At 41.9% G+C, this 22,106-nt stretch overlaps 1 protein-coding gene across 3 annotated transcripts in view; it reads left to right on the top strand.

Annotated features, from left to right (window-relative positions):
• The window catches only part of LOC139386603 (kelch-like protein 24), a 58,554-nt gene extending 46,543 nt beyond the window's left edge, over positions 1–12,011 (top strand). For 2 of the 3 annotated variants that reach the window (XM_071132288.1, XM_071132287.1), the window contains 3 exons: positions 244–432; positions 6,705–6,893; positions 7,201–12,011. In XM_071132288.1, the coding sequence (XP_070988389.1) occupies positions 244–432; positions 6,705–6,893; positions 7,201–7,404 (582 nt within the window). In that variant the 3' untranslated portion in view covers positions 7,405–12,011. The remainder of the gene's footprint in view (positions 1–243; positions 433–6,704; positions 6,894–7,200) is intronic. The other variant, XR_011629080.1, reaches the window with a different exon arrangement.
• Positions 12,012–22,106: the final 10,095 nt, after the last annotated feature.

Raw genomic sequence — 22,106 nt, 5'->3', positions numbered from 1 at the left:
CCAGTCCTCAGGTCCTGATTGGTGTCACACTTTTGTCCCAGCCCCAGCTAACACAACTGACTCCAATACAATAATCCACTAATCTTCAGTTTAGAATGCAATTAGTTTAATCAGCTGTGTTTGCTAGGAATGGGGACAAAGAGTGACACCGTTCTGGCCCCTGAGGACTTGAGTTGCCCATCTGTGATGTAAATGGTAGTCAGTATTGTCTTGTCTTACCACTGTAATTGTATATCTGTATAGGTCTATGCAGTGGGAGGGTATGACGGTCAGAGTCGTCTGAGCAGTGTGGAGTGCTATGACTCCTTCTCTAACCGCTGGACAGAGGTGGCTCCCATGAAGGAGGCAGTCAGTTCCCCGGCCGTGTCCAGCTGTGCTGGGAAACTCTTTGTCATTGGCGGAGGGCCGGACGACAACACTTGCTCTGACAAGGTGGGTAGACCTATACACATGGATAACAGGCAAGGTGGGTAGAACCACACACATGGATAACTGGAAAGGTGGGTAGAACCATACACATTGATATACAGTTGAAGTCAGAAGTTTACATACACTTAGGTTGGAGTCATTAAAACTAGTTTTTTTCCATAATTCACTGTATCACAATTCCAGTGTGTCAGAAGTTTACAAACACTAAGTTGACTGTGCATTTAAACAGCTTGGAAAATTCCAGAAAATGATGTCATGGCTTTAGAAGCTTCTGACAGGCTAATTGACATAATTTGAGTCAATTGGAGGTATACCTGTGGATGTATTTCAAGGCCTACCTTCAAACTCAGTGCCTCTTTGCACTCAGTGCCTCAGTGCCTCTTTGCAAAAATAAATCAGCCAAGACCTCAGACAAGTCTGGTTCATCCTTCGGAGCAATTTCCAAACGCCTGAAGGTACCACGTTCATCTGAACAAACAATAGTACAAAAGTGTAAACACCATGGGACCACGCAGCCGCCATACCGCTCTGGAAGGAGATGCGTTCTGTCTCCTAGAGATGAACGTACTTTGGTGCGAAAGTGTAAATCAATCCCAGAACAACAGCAAAGGACCTTCTGATGATGCTGGAAGAAACAGGTACAAAAGTATCTACATCCACAGTAAAACAAGTCCTATATTGACATAACCTGAAAGGCCGCTCAGCAAGGAAGAAGCCACTGCTCCAAAACCGCCATAAAAAGCCAGACTATGGTTTGCAACTGCACATGGGGACAAAGATTGTAATTTTTTTAGAAATATCCTCTGGCCTGATGAAACACAAATATAACTATTTGTCCATAATGACCATCGTTATGTTTGGAGGAAAAAGGGGAGGCTTGCAAGCCGAAGAACACCATCCCAACCGTGAAGCACGGGGGTGGCAGCATCATGTTGTGGGTGTGCTTTTCTGCAGGAGGGACTGGTGCACTTTACAAAATAGATTACATCCGTAATGGGTCTTTGAACAAACAACCACCCCTCATCACTGCCAAACGCTCCCTAAAACACTTCTGCGAGCAGGCCTTTCTAATTGACCAGGCCGGGGTATCCTGGAATGACATTGACGGTGGCGTTCTGCATTAGCATCGAATAGCCCCTGTGATATGCAAGAAGTTAGGGACAAATATACACAGAGAGTTAGGAAAGCTAAGGCTAGCTTTTCCAAACAGAAATTTGCATCCTGTTGTACTAACTCAAAAAAGTTCTGGGACACTGTAAAGTCCATGGAGTAAGAGCACCTCCTCTCAGCTGCCCACTGCTCTGAGGCTAAGAAACACTGTCACCACCGATAAATCCACTATAATTGAGAATTTCAATAAGCATTTCTCTACGGCTGGCCATGCTTTCCACCTGGCTACCCCTACCCCGGTCAACTGCCCGGCACCCTCCACGGCAACCCGCCAAAGCCCCCACCATTTCTCCTTTACCCAAATCCAGATAGCTGATGTTCTGAAAGAGCTGCAAAATCTGGACCCCTACAAATCAGCCGGGCTAGACAATCTGGACACTCTCTTTCTAAACTTATCTGCCAAAATTGTTGCAACCCCTATTACTAGCCTGTTCAACCTCTCTTTCGTATCGTCTGAGATTCCCAAAGATTGGAAAGCTGCCGCGGTCATCCCCCTCTTCAAAGTGGGGGGGACACTCTAGACCCAAACTGCTACAAACCTATATCTATCCTACCCTGTCTTTCTAAGGTCTTCGAAAGACAAACTACTTTGCACCCCAGCATCTCTACTTGCACATTCATCTTTTGCACATCTACCATTCCAGTGTTTCAATTGCTATATTGTAATTACTTCGCCACCATGGCCTATTTACTGCCTTAATTAACTCCATTATCTTACCTCATTTTCACTCACTGTATATAGACTTTTTGTTTTCTTTTGTTCTACTGTATTATTGATTATGTTTTGTTTATTCCATGTGTAACTGTGTTGTTGTTTGTGTCAAATTGCTATGCTTTATCTTGGCCAGGTCGCAGTTGTAAATGAGAACTTGTCCTCAACTAACTAAAAAAAATGAGGAAGGAAAAGGATATATATTGAAGCAACATCTCAAGACATCAGTCAGGAAGTTAAAGCTTGGTCGTAAATGGGTCTTCCAAATGGACAATGACCCCAAGCACACTTCCAAAGTTGTGGCAAAATGGTATTAGAGTGTCCCTGACCTCAATCCCATAGAAAATGTGTTGACAGAACTGAAAAAGCGTGTGCGAGCAAGCCTGACTCTGTCAGGAGGAATGGGCCAAAATTCACCCAACTTATTGTGGGAAGCTTGTGTTTTTATTTTTATTTTTTTTACCCCTTTTTTCTCCCCAATTTCGTGGTATCCAATTGTTGTAGTAGCTACTATCTTGTCTCATCGCTACAACTCCCGTACGGGCTCGGGAGAAACGAAGGTTGAAAGTCATGCGTCCCCCGATACACAACCCAACCAGCCGCACTGCTTCTTAACAGAAGGTTGGCCTCCAACCCGGAAGCCAGCCGCACCAATGTGTCGGAGGAAACACCGTGCACCTGGCAACCTTGGTTAGCGCGCACTGCGCCTGGCCCGCCACAGGAGTGGTGAGACAAGGACATCCCTACCGACCAAGCCCTCCCTAACCCGTACAACGCTAGGCCAATTGTGCGTCGCCCCACGGACCTCCCGGTCGCGGCCGGTTACGACAGAGCCTGGGCGCGAACCCAGGGACTCTGATGGCACAGCTGGCGCTGCAGTACAGCGCCCTTAACCACTGTGTCACCCTGGAGGCCGTGGGAAGCTTGTGGAAGGCTAACCGAAACTTTTGACCCAAGTTAAACAATTTAAAGGCAATGCTACCAAATACTAATTGAGTGTATGTAAACTTCCGACCCACTGGGATTGGGACGAAAGAAGTACAAGCTGAAATAAATAAATAATTCTCTCTACTATTATTCTTAAAATAAAGTGGTGATCCTAACTGACCTAAATCAGGGAATATTTTCTAGGATTAAATGTCAGGAATTGTGAAAAACTGAATTTAAATGTATTTTGCTTAGATGTATGTAAACTTCTGACTTCAACTGTACATCAACAATCCCCCAAACCCACCACCCCGTCCTTCAACCCCACCACCAGCACCATTATTCCCTGTCCTTCAACCCCACCACCACCATTCACTGTCCTTCAACCCCACCACCACCACCATTCCCTGTCCTTCAACCCCACCACCATTCCCTGTCCTTCAACCCCACCACCATTCCCTGTCCTTCAACCCCACTACCATTCCCTGTCCTTCAACCCCACCACCATTCCCTGTCCTTCAACCCCACTACCTACCATTCCCTGTCCTTCAACCCCACTACCATTCCCTGTCCTTCAACCCCACCACCACCACCATTCCCTGTCCTTCAACCCCACCACCACCATTCCTTGTCCTTCAACCCCACCACCACCATTCCATGTCCTTCAACCCCACCACCACCACCACCACCACAATCATTCCCTGTCCTTCAACCCCACCACCACCACCATTCCCTTTCCTTCAACCCCACCACCATTCCCTGTCCTTCAACCCCACCACTATTCCCTGTCCTTCAACCCCACCACCACCACCATTCCCTGTCCTTCAACCCCAACCCCACCACCACCACCATTCCGTGTCCTTCAACCGCACCACTACCACCATTCCCTGTCCTTCAACCCCACCACCATTCCCTGTCCTTCAACCCCACCACAACCATTCCCTGTCCTTCAACCCCACCACCATTCCCTGTCCTTCAACCCCACCACCATTCCCTGTCCTTCAACCCCACCACAACCATTCCCTGTCCTTCAAACCCACCACCACCACCATTCCCTGTCCTTCAACCCCACCACCATTCCCTGTCCTTCAACCCCACCACAACCATTCCCTGTCCTTCAAACCCACCACCACCACCATTCCCTGTCCTTCAACCCCACCACCATTCCCTGTCCTTCAACCCCACCACCACCATTCCCTGTCCTTCAACCCCACCACCACCACCACCATTCCCTGTCCTTCATCACAGTTGTATATACAGAATACATACATTAACAACCACCCAACCCCAACACTCCTGTCCATCATTCATAACAGTAAAGATGGAATCTGATTATAGCAATCAAATCAATTTATTGATGTATTTATAAATGTATTTATAAAGCCCTTTTCCATCAGCTGATGTCAAAGGGTTTATATAGAAACCCTGCCTAAAACCCCAAACAGCAAGCAATGTAGTTGCAGAACCACGGTAACTAGGAAAAACTCCCTAGAAAGGCAGGAACTTAGGAAGAAACCTAGAGAGGAACCAGGGGTGGCCAATCCTTCTCTGGCTCTGCCGGGTGGAGATTATAAGAGTACATGGCTATTAAGGCCAGATCGTTCTTCAAGATGTTCAAACATTGTTAGATAGAATCATGTACTTGTGAGATTTGCACCTATCCTTTACATCTCTCCAATAACACTCTCTAATAACTTCCTGACTGATATTACAACACATGGTTCTCTAATAACCCTCTGACTGATATTACAACACATGGGTCTCTAATAACCCTCTGACTGATATTACAACACATGGGTCTCTAATAACCCTCTGACTGATATTACAACACATGGGTCTCTAATAACCCTCTGACTGATATTACAACACATGGGTTGAATAAGGTGGCTGTTAATCCAGTTCAAGTAGTGTACAGCGAATCCCTATAGCTGGAGGACAGAGGACTAGATAAAATCATAACACCTCCCTATAGCTTTTTGGTTCCAGGTTGAACACTTGGGTCTACATGGAACCAGAAAGGGTTCTCCTATGGAGACAGCTTTTAATGTATATCAAATGTACACAGAACAGACAGGGCTTTCCTGACATACAGGATGTTGTTTTTTTATCTCCCTTTTGATACCCCCTATCTAAGGGGCACCCCTATGGCATCAATGATGTACAGTCCCTCAGAGATATAGTCCTGTGTGGCTCAGTTGGAGTAAGGTGCTTGGTTCAGTTCCCTCAGGGAACCAGTACAGAGAAGGGAAATAAAGTATGAAAATGTATGCACTCTCTACTGTAAGTCGCTCTGGATAAGAGTGTCTGCTAAATGACCAAAGTTTAGTTTTTTACACAGTGTCTTAGACTAGGAGTACTGATCTAGGATCAGTTTTCCCTTTCTGATTATAATGAGTAAGACAGGGGACCTGATCATAGATCAGCACTCCTCCTCTGATATGGACACGGGTCCAGGACAGTGATATCTCCTGGGTGTCCGTGCGGCAGTCGGTTTTCTCTCTCCTCCTCTTGGAACCAGTGGTGATGTCTGATAAAGGAACACAGACACAGACAAAGGCTGCATGGCTCTGTCTCGGGTAGGACAGATATCACACTTGGGCTCTGTTCTAATAGTATTTTAAAAGTTCAATTTCCTTTCCTAGTCCCCTTTGTCTCTTTTCCTTGAAATGTGTCACCTTTCCTATAGTCTCATTTGTATCCTTTCCTAGAAAACGTGTCACCATTATCTAATCCCCTTTGTCTCCTGTCCTAGAAAATTGTCACATTTCCTATAGTTTAATTTGTCTCCTGTCCTAGAAAATGGTCACATTTCCTATAGTTTAATTTGTCTCCTGTCCTAGAAAATTGTCACATTTCCTATAGTTTAATTTGTCTCCTGTCCTATAAAATGGTCACATTTCCTATAGTTTAATTTGTCTCTTGTCCTAGCCGCCCCTTTGCATTGCAGGTTGATATTTATTGTCATGGATCTTGCTCTGGCAGAACTGAGCCAGGCAGAACTGAGCCATTTCCGCTAGATGGGCCAGCTGTAAAAAGTATTTAAAGCACCTGCTCTGTTTATGACCGTTAAAGTGAGAAAAAACAGGCAGGAAGAGAAAGAAGGGGAGGTAGGGAGGGATGGTTTGGCCAGGAGCCCTCATAGTGTTTTGCATATCTTGCCGTAATACTTTCCACCACTGAAAGGATAAGAAAATAGGTCAACTGAAATATTATTATTGATTCAACTGAGATGTATATGTGTTAACATGTCCAATTCCATATATCTGACTTGTACAATCTGTCTGTCCAATGTTTCTGCATGTTCCAAGTGTTTCCAAGATCCAAGTAGGAAATAAATTGTTGTACTGCATAATGTTTTCATGTGTTATGCTCTGAGTCCATGTATCCTTGCACAGCTATACCTTTCAAACCACAGTTTTGGAACCTACCATAATGAATCGATCATTAATCCACGTGATCTCTCTAGGTCCAGTGCTACGACCCAGAGGAAGACACCTGGGCACTAAGGGCAAGCATCCCCATCGCGAAGCGCTGCATCACGGCAGTCTCCCTGAACAACCTGATCTATGTGTCAGGAGGTCTCACCAAGTCCATTTTCTGCTACGACCCTGCAGAGGACTACTGGATGCACGTGGTGCACACCTTCAGCAAACAGGTAATGATGACATCAGCTATGGTACTGGGAGACTTTCATTTCAACTTCAGAGCTGCTATGAGGTAACAATAGTTTATGAAAACAAATACAGTGTTCACATTACATTATAACTGGAGATTTTTGATTTCACCCCAAAAAAAGGAGGCAACAGTGATGAGGAACATTTCCCCTCTCTCTTTCTCTCTCTCTCTCTTTCTTTCTCTTTCTCTTTCTCTCTCTCTATCTCTCTCTTTGTCTCTCTGTCTTGGTCTCTCTCTCTTGGTCTCTCTCTCTCTCTCTCTCTCTCGGTCTCTCTCTCTCTCTCCAGGAGAGCTGTGGCATGTCTGTTTGTAATGGGAAGATCTTCATCCTGGGTGGGCGGGGTGAGAACGGCGAGGCCTCAGACACCATCCTGTGTTACGACCCGGCAACAGGCATCATCACCGGGGTGGCCGCCATGCCTCGCCCCATCTCCTACCACGGCTGTGTCACCATCCACCGTTACAACGAGAAGTTCCTCCACCGGCCCTGACCCCACACACACACACACAGAAACACACACACACACACACACACACACACACACCGGCGTATACATAATCACGCTTTCAGATACACTGGACAAAAATATGTATTGAGACACTCTCTTTAAAAATGCTGCAAGCAGACATGCACGCATAATCACCCCACTCACACATACACATTCTTTATTCATCTCAAGAAGCAACTTGTTTAGAAATTCAGACCACCTACAGCCCCAGTTTCTGATTAAATTATTCGCTCATTGGCCTATGTAGCAACTCTCTCTGTGGTTGGTATCATGGAATTCCTGCTATGCTACTGCAGATCCATCTCTGTCTGTTGTTGTTTTCTGGAGAACCAAATCACAGACCGTCTGTTAGGCCTCCAGACGCCACTACAGTATGTAAGCATCAGTGTGTAGGCTGTGGGCATTCCTGGGCCAGTAGCAGCTCCTCGGCTGCTCTTCCTAAGAACCAGAGATTCTGGTCTTTGAATGTAAACAAAGTGTTGCTTTTTGAGATGATGTATGTTGTCAGGTGCTGACAGGGAATGGTGATAGTAATCAAGAACAAAGCACTGATTCAGACTTGAGAGAAATGCATTGGAACCTGGCTCTGATTGACCTGGGGGTGGTACGGGAAGGGTTTTAAAAGGCAAAGAGTTATTCTCATCACTCCATTGGCTGTATTCCAACTGTCTTAAAATGGCCTTAAAATCACTTGATAGTATCATGGAAACTTGTAACAGTACATGCATCATGGAATGAATGGGAGTCCTTTTACCTGGAAGCCCAGAGGGTAAGGATGGAAGCTAGAGGTTAAGAATGTGGTCGAACTGAGTTTCATGACTTCAATTTGATTTGCAGTGATTGTTCGGTATAATTATACAGTACCAGTCAACAGTTTGGACACACCTGCTCATTCAAGAGTTGTTCTTTATTTTTACTATTTTCTACATTGTAGAATAATAGTGAAGACATCAAAACTATGAAATGACACATATGGAATCATGTAGTAACCAAAGAAAGTGTTAAACAAATCAAAATATATTTTATATTTGAGATTCTTCAAAGTAGCCACCCTTTGCCTTGATGACAGCTTTGTACACTCTTGGTATTCTCTCAACCAACATCATGAAGTAGTCACCTGGAATGCATTTCAATTAACAGATGTGTTAATTTGTAGAATTTTTTCCTTCTTAATGCATTTGAGACAATCAGTTCTGTTGTGACAAGGCAGGGGCGGTATACAAAATATAGCCCTATTTGCTAAAAGGCCCCAAAAATATATTTTGATTTGTGTAACACTTTTTTCGTCACTACATGATTCTTTCTATATGTGTTATTTCATAGTTTTGATGTCTTCATTATTATTCTACAGTGTAGACAATAGTACAAATTAAGAAAAACCCTGAAATGAGTAGGTGTGCCCAAACTTTTGACTGGTACTGTATATATTTTAATAGCTGATTGGAAAAACAGAGGCCATGTCCAAATAGTATGAAATGTCTTACTTCCATTGTCAATTACATGATTGAAAGGAGGCAAGGAAAGGAGGCCATATGAGAGCATTGGGACGCAGCCAGAACCTTTGCTGTTGTCTCTGCTCCTCTCCTCCTGCTGTGGTCTGAACTATGAATCTGCTCTCTCCTATTTCCATTTCCTGTCAGAGCTTCCCTCTACTTCCTGTTTCCTTATCATCTATTTTCTCCTCATATCCTACCTCTTACATTTTCATCATCTTTCCCGGTCGCCCTCCCTTTAATCTTTGGTACACACATACACTACCGTTTAAAGGTTTGGGCTCACTTACAAATGTCCATTAAAATAGCATCAAATTGATCAGAAATACAGTGTAGACATTGTTAATGTTGTAAATTACTTTTGTAGCAGGAAACGGCAGATTTTTTATGGAATATCTACATAGGTGTACAGAGGCCCATTATAAGCAATCATCACTCCTGTGTTCCAATGCCACGTTGTGTTAGCTAATCCAAGTTAATCATTTTAAAATGCTAAATTATCATTAGAAAACCCTTTTGCAATTATGTTAGCACAGCTGAAAACAGTCGTTCTGATTAAAAAAGCAATGAAACTGGCCTTCTTTAAACTAGTTGAGTATCTGGAGCATCAGCATTTGTGGGTTCGATTACAGGCTCAAAATGGCCAGAAACAAAACTTTCTTCTGAAACTCGTCAGTCTATTCTTGTTCTGAGAAATGAAGGCTATTCCATGCGAGAAATTGCCAAGAAACTGAAGATCTCGTACAACACTGTGTACTACTCCCTTCACAGAACAGCACAAACTGGCCCTAACCAGAATAGAAAGAGGAGTGGGAGGCCCCGGTGCACAACTGAGCAGTAGGACAAGTACATTAGAGTGTCTAGTTTGAGAAACAGACACCTCACAAGTCCTAAACTGGCAGCATCATTAAATCTTACCGGCAAAACACCAGTCTCAACATCAACAGTGAAGAGGTGACTCCAGGATGCTGGCCTTCTAGGCAGAGTTGCAAAGAAAAATCCATATCTTATTTCATGTATGAATTTCATGGAAAACAAAAGACCTAAGTGGACCCAAACATTTGAACGGTAGTGTACCTATATACACACACAAATAAACACACACACAGACATTTTTTTTATTTTGGAATTTATTAAATTATATTTAGTCTTTTTTTACCATTGGATATTTGTACTGGTGTAGCTTTACCTGTGTGCTTGTTGCTCCATGTGTTTGGATAGTTGATCTGGATGTTGGGTGTGTGGGTGATTTAGTCCATTTCAGATGTCTTTGTATATCAAGACTGTTCTGAATGACTGGTACAGTATATCATGTGACTTTTACCATATGTAAACCGTGTTGCGTCATAATAGACTGTTTGCTATTGTGCCGCTTACCCAGTGGCCTTGCTTCATGTTTGCAAATTCTATAGAACTCTGTGCCATACGTAGACGGTGTCACCTCTCACCTGTATCCTCACGTAATGTACAGCTCATGTACACAAGTGTAGCTCGGGGTAACCACGGTGACCTCCAGGTGTGTGCCGTCTGCTCGGGTAATACACTGACGCCAGTGTATTACCTCACACAGGATATGATGGATTGGCAGGTGTGACGGCAGAAATGTCTTTGTGTTGATTCTGGTCAGTAAAAGTCTCCTTTTACTTTAGGTGTCATTAGAATAGAGATGTAGTGCTGTGAATTGGGTAACTTTAAGCCTTTTTATTTACTCCATTTTGATTTAAATGTATCTGTTTTTGTTGATTGTGTCTTTTTGTATCCGAGAGCCCCATTTGTGCACTTTCACTATTATATGTAGAGTGAAATTGAAAATATCACAATGTAAATATGATTTTAGATTTTCTTTGTTTACTGTATCAGTAAATGTTCTTTGCTTTCATGTGACGTATGTGAGTATGGTGAATGGAGCCAGTCAGCAACTCCTACTGGTCTGTGCTGCTGTTTCTCTGATTCCTCACAAATAGCACAACTATAACATGTGAGATGAAGATCAACACAGGGAGAGAGAATGGGGGAGGGGGGATGCACACCGTTATTGGGCAATGGGTAAGGGACGGTTTTGTTACTCAATTAGGATTTTACTAAATAAAATGTTATCGAAATTTAAACAAAAGAAGTGTAAGATGCAATAGAATAATATTAGGATATATCTGGATCTGTTAATCAAAGTGAAATGACATGCTTGTTGGCTTAATCTACATTCCAGACATTCATGTGGATGGCTGATTTGATTTTTGTGTGAAATTCACAGTGGTAAACCACCGGAAGCAATATTGGATTAGAGGAATGTTGGAATTCTTCAGAACCCCTCAAGTGTAACCTCATTCTCTCCCAGAATTCCTAGCTCAGGGTTTTAACTCAATGGCACACAACCAGAGGAGGCTGGCAGGCGAGAGAAAGAGTGTGTGAGTGCGTCTGTGACTTCATTGAGTATTTACCATAACAGGACAAAACAACATTGTCCTCATGTCTATGTATCACCATGATTTATGTTTTTCATTGTTAGCAGTGCAGAGGTTTTCATGGTTCTGCCTTGTTGAGATGATCCTTTTGTTCTGATCATATTCTTACTCTTTCTATAGCTGTTATTGCGGTGAGTGCTGGGATAAGGGTTAGGATTGTGTGTGATTGCGGGATGCTTGTTTATGACAATCTGTCCCATGCAAATGGTCTCTACTCTATTTTGGATGACTCTCAGTGAGCAAGGCCTGGACAGGGGAGAAGTGATTGATGGATGTGAATGCAGCGTTAGGCCTTCGGCTCAGATCAAATCCCTAAGGTGACGTTGTTTTGAACCTGCTTCTATGGGAACCTGGATTTCAACTGTGGATTTGATGAACTAGTGCAGTCTAAAGTACTTGTGTACAAGATGGGGGGGGGGGGGGGGGGGGCAGTACTGTCTGGAGAATGCAGTCCTTTATACCATAATGGAATAAGCCAATATTGGATTAAAGTATGTATGATGTGTTGTTTGAATCTTTTGTTCTTCTGTTTTGTCGCTGAAAAGTAACTTGGACTGTCTGAGCTACAGTTTATCAGACTGTAATTGCTCACTTGTGTAAATGAAGCATCAATAAAGTTATTCTTTATAATGAACTTGGTGTACAGTTCTATGATATATTGCAATACAATGTTTAAAATACCATAGCTTAAAACATGAATGGCAGCAATACCATGATATAGTGCCACTGTATTAGATAAAACAAGACATACACTAGTCTTATAATCACAGTAATTGGAAGCATGTAAAGATACGTGTCTGTCTGCCTGTCTACCACCCCACTAAACCTATAGCCTGGAACAGAGAGGAGATTCCAAAGGAATAGACACTACTATTACACACGGTACAGGGTGGTTATTACAGTATTGTCGGTGTGGAATGTTACCTGGGGAGTTGTTAAATGGAATTGCCTTAGCGCACACTTCGAAAATGGCGGACGGAAGACATGGTGGTGCGGCTTCTCATTCGAATGCTGTAATTTTATCTAAACCATCAGGTGTACGCCGATCCCAGTTAAAGCGCAATTATGTGTTTTATCTCCAGTACTCTGCCATGATTGTCAGTTATGTAGCTGCTCTACTGATAATCTCAGTGCGTCCTTGCTGGGATGACACAATCAGTCTACTACCGGAGAATATCAACACCAAACACATTGGTTCACCGTTCCACGGGAGCGGACAGTACACAGCATACCATAATGTTCTGAATAATAGCCAAGTCTACCTCGCTCCTTATTCTACTGAACCGCTTAGGCGTAACAAACACATTTATCGGAAAGTCCAACATTTATCGGAAAATGTTAAACTACCTGTTCACTACCCTCCTGCTCTCCGGGGATGTACAACTCAATCCTGGGCCCAATATCACCGAGCCAGTGATACGCACCGGAGTGGAGAGCGGTGGATGGCCTCGTCCACTGGTCGTCGCCGCTGTGGAGGTGGGTGAGTGCAATGGTCCTATGGTTTCTCTCGACTCACCCGGCTCCAGGATAGATTTTGACTCTTCAAACATACCAGAGTCGCTATATGCGATCACTGACTCTGCTTCTGGTACGCAAGCTATTTTAATTAGTTCCCCGCATCCAGTGCAGGCGGGAGGGATTGTTAATTGCGCTACTGAACTGCCCCTAATCAAAACGAAACAAAACGGCCTAAACCCAGCCGTCAGAAAACACAGAAAATGTAACTTTTTTCAATGTGTCAATCACTCTCGAGTCATCTGGGACCCACGAGCTAAGCCCAAGGGACTACTAGGGGGGCACTTGAACATTCGTAGTGTCATTCCAAAAAGTGATCAAATTCAACATCTACTCACAGACTCCAACCTTGACTTTCTCTGCCTCTCAGAGACATGGCTCCATAAACACTCTCCATATGCTGCTTTGATTGTGCCTGGCTACAATATTTTCAGGAGAGACAGGATTGAAGGAAGAGGAGGGGGTGTGATGATTTACATTAAAGAACATATCCGATGTAAACAAATTGAGTGGTCATGTGATAATGAACTAGAATGTATCGGCCTGAACGTTACACTGTCTCCCCAAATGTATTTTACCCTCATTGGAATGTATAGGCCACCTTCCACCAAAAGTGTGTTTTTTGATCAGTTTAATACCATGCTTAGGGAATGTGATTTTGGGAAAGAGGTCATCTTAATGGGAGATTATAATATTAATTATGAAGACAAGTTTTGTAGAAAAACCCTCAAACGGATCACTAATACCTTTGACCTTACACAGCTAGTTAAAGGGCCAACCAGGGTGACTTGTTGCTCTAAAACACAGATTGATTTGGTATTCAGTAATAAACCAGAGAGAGTGACTAAATCATTCAATATGGTTACTGGGCTGTCTGATCATAATCTGACACTTATAGCCAGAAAGCTGTCTAAGAGCAGGTTTAACCTCTCTACTGTTAGAAAGCCGGATCAACTCAAGAATACCTAAGAGTGAATTAAACTATTTTGAAAAAGCAATTAAGGGAATAAACTGGAATGATCTCTTGTCCTATACAGACGTGGAAGCTGATAGTCAGGTTTTTCTATCCACAATCCAGACTACAATAAATGGCTTCCTAAAGAAAATCAAATCCAAACCTGGCCAAAAGAGCACTCTTCCTTGGCTAAATGGAGAAATATGGAAATTGATGAAAGAACGAGATTTTGCTCTACAAATAGCCCTAAAATCTAAATTAGAGCATGACAGACGTAGGTTTACCATGTTGAGAAATAAGGTGATGAAAGAAATCACAGGCCAAGGCAAACTTTTTTATTAACATAATTGGTGAAGCAAAGGGAAATTCTAAATTGATATGGGAGAATCTAAAAAAGTTAACAGGGAAACACCATAGTAACACTGCAAAAAGACTAGAAATCATGGTGAATAACAATCTAACACAGGATGCAGTCGAAATAGCAATAGCCTTCAATTCCTACTTTATTGACTCTGTCAGGGTACTGACACAGAACCCCTCCACTTGTTTCTTGGGCTCAGTGCTAGTGAATGACACTCAACCTGTCTTCATCATAAGGGAGGTTTCTGAGTCAAAGGTGAGCAAGGTGATTAGCTCACTAAAGAACTCTAAAGCCAAAGATGTGTTTGGGATGGACTCTACCTTTCTTAAAAACTACAAAGAGTCACTCATTGGCCCCATTACTAAGGTCACCAACACATCTATTGGTCTCGGTGTGTTTCCAAGGGTATGGAAGTCGGCCATAATAACGGCCATCTTTAAATCAGGCGACCCTGCTGACGTGAGTAACTACAGGCCCATTAGTATACTACCTGTGGTGTCAAAGGTTGTTGAAAAGTGTGTAGCAGAACAACTGATTGCCCACCTCAACAACAGCCCCTTCACATTACACTCCATGCAGTTTGGCTTCAGAGCGAAACACTCCACAGAAACGGCCAACTGCTTTCTTCTGGAAAATGTGAAGTCCAAGATGGACAAAGGGGGTGCTGTTGGGGCTGTGTTTCTGGACCTAAGGAAGTCTTTTGATACTGTTAACCATGAGATTCTCATCACAAAATTGTCCAAGTTCAACTTTTCCCCTGATGCCTTGAGATGGATGAAATCATACCTTGAAGGCAGAACTCAGTGTGTCAGAGTGAGCAATGAGCTGTCGCCCACTCGTAGCTATGATGTGGGCGTGCCCCAAGGGTCAATACTGGGGCCCCTCCTGTTCAGCCTGTACATTAATGATCTGCCTTCTGTCTGTACTGGGTCTGAAGTTCAAATGTATGCAGATGATACAGTGATATATGTGCATGCAAAGAGCAAACAACAAGCTGCACAAGAACTCACTACTGTAATGGTCCAGGTTACAAAGTGGCTCAGTGACTCGTGTTTGCATCTCAATGTGAAAAAAACTGTTTGCATGTTCTTCACAAAGAGGGCAACAGATGCTACTGAGCCAGATGTCTATGTGTCAGGGGAGAAGCTCCAGGTGGTATCCGATTTTAAGTACCTTGGCATCATACTTGATTCCAACCTCTCTTTTAAAAAGCATGTGAAAAAGGTAATTCAAATAACCAAATTCAACCTAGCTAATTTCCGATTTATACGAAATTGTTTGACTACAGAGGTAGCAAAACTGTACTTCACATCTATGATACTCCCCCACTTAACATACTGCTTGACTAGTTGGGCCCAAGCTTGCTGTACAACATTAAAACCTATTCAGTCTGTCTACAAACAGGCTCTCAAAGTGCTTGATAGGAAGCCCAATAGCCATCATCATTGTCACATCCTTAGAAAGCATGAGCTCTTGAGTTGGGAAAATCTTGTGCAATACACCGACGCATGTCTTGTATTCAAGATCCTTAATGGCCTGGCTCCCCCTCCACTCAATATTTTTGTTAAACAGAAAACCCAGACATATGGCAGCAGATCCACAAGGTCTGCCATGAGAGGTGACTGTATAGTTCCCCTAAGGAAAAGCACCTTTAGTAAATCTGCATTCTCTGTGAGAGCTTCCCATGTCTGGAATACACTGCCATCAGACACACATAACTGCACCACATATCACACTTTCACAAAATGCTTGAAGACATGGCTAAAGGTCAATCAGATTTGTGAACATGGTCCTTAGCTGTGTGTTGCCGCTTTCCATGTTGTCTGTTGTCTGTAGCTTGTGAGGTGTGGAAACACTTTGTTACTTTTATGAATGTTGTCTTGCTGCTTTTTGTTTTATGTTGCTCTGTCTGTATGCTACGTCTTGCTTGTCCTATGTTGCTATGTCTGTATGCTATGTCTTGCTTGTCCTATGTTGCTATGTCTTGTTTGTTCTATGTTGCTATTGTCTATATTGTAATTGTTTTTAATAACCTGCCCAGGGACTGCGGTTGAAAATTAGCCGGCTGGCTAAAACCGGCACTTTTACTGAAACGTTGATTAATGTGCACTGTCCCTGTAAAAAAAAAAATAAAAAAAAAAAAAAAAAAAAAAAATAAATAAATAATCAAATGATGTTCAACATTCCAGAGAATAATTCCACTACTTTGGAAAAGTGTTTTATTGTGGCTTTAGACTGAGGCTTTGTTCATGGGTATCTGCTTTGTTCTTGGCATTTTCACATAGGCTACACATGTAGAGCTGTACACTCTCAGAAAAAGGGCTCCAAAAGGGTTCCCCAGCTGTAAGATAAGATAACCTTTTTTGGTCCCAGGTAGAACCCTTTTGGCTTCCATGTAGAACAATCTGTGGAAACGGTTCTAACTGGAACCAGAAGTGTTTTACCTCGAACCAAAAATTATTCTTCAAAGGGTTATCTTAAGGAGACAGCCAATGAACCATTTTAGGTTTTAAATAGCACCGTTTTTTCTAAGAGTGTAGGCTACACATGTGAATGCATATGTTGATAAACCCAGGGGAAACCATCTGTTTGTTGTGCTGGCAGAGACTGGAGATTGGCTACAACAGGTGGTGTGACGATAGCCGTGGTACCGGTCTGTTTAGCTATCATTCCACTGATTGTCATGTCAAACAATGTTTGGCTTGGCAATTCAATCAGCAGTTGGCAAGAGAGCAGAGACAGACTGGCATCCATGCTAGTGTGATGATGGAATTCATGGATAGGATGAAGTTGTCTCTAGGCACTGATCTAAGGTCAGTTTTGAGTCCCATCCACCCCAGAGCCATCTGGCTCTGATCCACCCTAGCCCTCACCGCAATACACCCCTAGGATAGGATGGGGGTGATCTCATCCTAGATCTGTGCCTATGGTGTTTATTTGTTTTCTTACAGGCTCTTCCCAACAATGCAGAGAGAAAGAAAATAGAGAAATAACAGAAAAGTAAAAAACCTATTAATGAATAAATACACGAAGAGTAAAGATAATTATATACACGGGGTAACAGTACCCAGTCGATGTGCAGGGGTACAAGGTCATTGAGGTAGATACAGTTGAAGTCAGAAGTTTACATACCCTTAGGTTGGGGTCATTAAAACTCATTTTTCAACCACTCCACACATTTCTTGTTAACAAACTAAAGTTTTGGCAAGTCGGTTAGGACATCTACTTTGTCCATGACACAAGACATTTCTCCAACAATTCTTTACAGACAGATTTTTTCACTTATAATTCACTGTATCACAATTCCAGTGGGTCAGAAGTTTACATATACTAAGTTGACTGTGCCTTTAAACAGCTTGGAAAATTCCAGAAAATTATGTCATGGATTCTGATTGGAGCTGTCAATTGGAGGTGTACCTGTGGATGTATTTCAAGGCCTACCTTCAAACTCAGTGCCTCTTTGCTTGACATGGGAAAATCAGAAGAAATCAGCCAAGACCTCAGAAAATAAATTGTAGACCTCCACAAGCCCAGTTCATCCTTGGGAGCAATTTCCAAACGCCTGAAGGTACCATGTTCATCTGTACAAACAATAGTACGCAAGTATAAACCCCATGGGACCACGCAGCCATCATACTGCTCAGGTAGAAGATGCGTTCTGTCTCCTAGAGATGAACATACTTTGGTGCGAAAAGTGTAAATCAATCCCAGAACAGCAAAAGTATCTATATCCACAGTAAAACAAGTCCTATATTGACATAACCTGAAAGGCCGCTCAGCAAGGAAGAAGCCACTGCTCCAAAACTGCCATAAAAAAGCCAGACTACCATTTGCAAATGCACATGGGGACAAAGATTGTAATTTTTGGAGTCAGTCAGGAAGTTAAAGCTTGGTCGCAAATGGGTCTTCCAAATGGACAATGACCCCAAGCATACTTCCAAAGTTGTGGCAAAATGGCTTAAGGACAAAAAAGTCAAGGTATTGGAGTGGCCATCACAAAGCCCTGACCCCAATCCCATAGAAAATGTGTTGGCAAAGCTGAAAAAGCGTGTGCGAGCAAGGAGGCCTACAAACCTGACTCAGTTACACCCGTTCTGTCAGGAGGAATGGGCCAAAATTCATCCAACTTATTGTGGGAAGCTTGTGGAAGGCTACCTGAAACGTTTGACCCAAGTCAAACAATTTAAAGGCAATGCTACCAAATACTAATTGAGTGCATGTACATTTCTGACCCACTGGGAATGTGATGAAAGAAATAGAAGCTGAAATAAATCATTCTCTCTACTGTTATTCTGACATTTCACATTCTTAAAATAAAGTGGTGATCCTAACTGACCTAAGACAGAGAATTACTACTAGAATTAAATGTCAGGAATTGTGAAAAACCTAAATGTATTTGGCTAAGGTGTATGTAAACTTCAGACTTTAACTGTATGTACATATAACTAGGAAAAAAGTGACTAGGCAACAGAATAGATAATAAACAGTAGCAGCAGCATATGTGACAAGTGCAAAAAAAATGGTGCAAAAAGGGTCAATTCAGATAGTCCAGGTAGCTATTTGGTTAACTATTTAACTAACCATTTAGCAGCCGTATTGCTTGGAAGCTGTTCAGGGTCCTATTGGTTCCAGACTTGGTGCTTCGGTACTGCTTGCGTGCAGTAGCAGAGAGAACAGTCTATGACTTGGGTGTCTGGAGTCTTTGACAATTTTAGGGCCTTCCTCTGACATCGCCTGGTTTAGAGGCCCTGATGGCAGGGAGTTTGGCCCCAGTGTGGTACTGGGTCGTACGCACTACTCTCTGTAGCGTCTTGTGGTCGGATGCGGAGCAGTACCATAAACATAGACCTATCATACTCTGTGTATACAACCTTCAACTAACTGTAACATTACCATATACATAAACATAGACCTAACATACTCTGTGTATACAACCTTCAACTAACTGTAACATTACCATATACATAAACATAGACCTAACATACTCTGTGTATACAACCTTCAACTAACTGTAACATTACCATATACATAAACATAGACCTAACATACTCTGTGTATACAACCTTCAACTAACTGTAACATTACCATATACATAAACATAGACCTAACATACTCTGTGTATACAACCTTCAACTAACTGTAACAGTATCATATACATAAACATAGACCTATCATACTCTGTGTATACAACCTTCAACTAACTGTAACAGTATCATATACATAAACATAGACCTATCATACTCCGTGTATACAACCTTCAACTAACTGTAACAGTATCATATACATAAACATAGACCTATCATACTCTGTGTATACAACCTTCAACTAACTGTAACATTACCATATACATAAACAAAGACCTATCATACTCTGTGTATACAACCTTCAACTAACTGTAACAGTATCATATCAGTTAAGAGGTAGTGGCAAGACTGAATGTTATCTGTTTGACAAAATGCCATTTGGTTATTATTAAAGGTTGGCATAACACCGTTGCTCATACTTCACATACCTCGAATGAAAACCTCAGACATTCTCCTCTGGTTGTATGGCAACAAACCCACGTGGATTTAATAACGGAGAATGAAACAGTGGCTCAGAGGTTTATCAGGTTCAATTTCAAATCAGCAATGCTGTCTTTCAAATGAATGACTGTGATCCAATAAATCCAGCATAGAAAGAAGATATTTGGCACCAGCTTGTGATTCTTCTCACATCTCATCTCAACCACACACACACTGTCATGAACCAGAGACTTCCTTATCTATACATGTATACTCTCTCTCTCTCTCTGGCGTACATCATGTCATTTCAGGACATTCAAATATTGTTATGATTACTGCCAAACAAATGTGGCACAAGCCACTATTTGATAAACTGATAAATAAAGCAGGCTATGTTCTTCGAAATAGAACACCTTGACTACTGTATAGTGGTTCACAAACTATTTGAAGTGTGTAACTCTGACACTGAAAATTTGACAGAAAGCAAAGGGCCAACGATGAGTAAAGATGTTTCAATAACAGAATTGATTAAGTGTGATCTGTTTTTTAAACTTTGTTTTAAGACATCAGCTACATTTTACGTCCATGAGGTTATTAATTATTGACCCATTTCTTCAGCATGAAGCTAAGATTATTATACTGATACTGAGACACAGTGTTGGGCAGGTTACTGTATTTTTAATTATATTTTTATTTAACTGGGAAAGCCAGTTAAGAACACATTCTTATTTACAATGACAGCCTACCCCTCTGTGTTGCGGAATTCGAGGAACGTTCAATAAATTCCCTCGGTTGGAGGGTTCCTGGTATCAAGAGGGAATAAATTGGAAATCCGGAACCTCCAACCAGGATTTCCGGATAAACTGAATTCATTGAAAGATCCAGGAATTTTTCAGCCCTAATTCTGTGCAATTTGAATTAAGATTCTGTTTTTATAGCGCCCTCATCTGGTTCGTCGCAGGAATTGCAAGGCCCATCTGTGTAGGCGTTTACCAAGTGGGTAGCTAGTTCGAGATTCTAGCTACATACACACCGAAACGTCAGCTAGCCCAGTTAGCTTTAAATGAAAACGACCATTCAATGCACCGCGTATAATTAATTATCAAGCCACATAAGCAGGCTAAATGCTTGCTTGCAAACACAATCACTTCACACGTTCAGCTAGGTAGCAACTTTCTCCTGTACGAGCGTGAGGTAGCGTTAATTATCGAACACGGGGTAGCTAGCTACGTTGTTATTCTGCTAGCTAGCTATGTTGTTATTCTGCTAGCTAGCTAGCTATGTTGTTATTATGTTAGCTAGCTAGCTATGTTGTTATTCTGATAGCTAGCTATGTTGTTGTTCTGGTAGCTAGCTATGTTGTTATTCTGATAGCTAGCTAGATATGTTGTTATTCTGCTAGCTAGCTATGTTGTTATTCAGCTAGCTAGCTATGTTGTTATTCTGATAGCTAGCTAGCTGTGTTGTTATTCTGATAGCTAGCTATGTTGTTATTCTGGTAGCTAGCTATGTTGTTATTGTGGTAGCTAGCAATGTTGTTATTCTGGTAGCTAGCAATGTTGTTATTCTGGTAGCTAGCAATGTTGTTATTCTGGTAGGTAGCAATGTTGTTATTCTGGTAGGTAGCAATGTTGTTATTCTGGTAGCTAGCAATGTTGTTATTCTGGTAGCTAGCAATGTTGTTATTCTGGTAGCTAGCAATGTTGTTATTCTGGTAGCTAGCTATGTTGTTATTCTGGTAGCTAGCTAGCTATGTTGTTATTCTGGTAGCTAGCTAGCTATGTTGTGATTCTGGTAGCTAGCTAGCTATGTTGTTATTCTGTTTGCTAGGTGACAATAGCTAGTGCAGTGACATTGTTTATAAATTGCACAAATACCCAGTGCAGTGGTGTAAAGTACTTAAGTAGAAAATACTTTAAAGTACGATTTAAGTAGTTTTTTGGGGTATCTTTACTATTTATATTTCTGACAACTTTTATTTCACTACATTCCTAAATAAAATTATGTACTTTTTACTCCATTCATTTTCCCTGACACCCAAAAGTACTCGTTACATTTTGAATGCTTAGCAGGACAGGAAAATGGTCGAATTCACGCATTTCAAGAGAACAGGCCTGGTCATCCATACTGCCTCTAATCTGGCAGACTCACTAAACACACGTTTCATTTGTAAATTATGTCTGAGTGTTGGAGTGTGCTACTGGCTATCCGTCATTTAATTTTTTTTTAAAATTGTTATGCCGTCTGGTTTGCTTAATATAAGGAATTTGAAATTATTTATACTTTTACTTTTGATACTTAAGTATATTTTAGCAATTGCATTTACTTTTGATACTTAAGTATATTTAAAACCAAATACTTTTAGACTTTTACTCAAGTAGTATTTTACTGGGG

Source organism: Oncorhynchus clarkii, chromosome 28 (genome assembly GCF_045791955.1).
Source record: "Oncorhynchus clarkii lewisi isolate Uvic-CL-2024 chromosome 28, UVic_Ocla_1.0, whole genome shotgun sequence".
NCBI lineage: Eukaryota > Metazoa > Chordata > Actinopteri > Salmoniformes > Salmonidae > Oncorhynchus > Oncorhynchus clarkii.
Note: the sequence above shows the minus strand (reverse complement) of the source record. Positions and strands in the feature narration are given on the sequence as shown.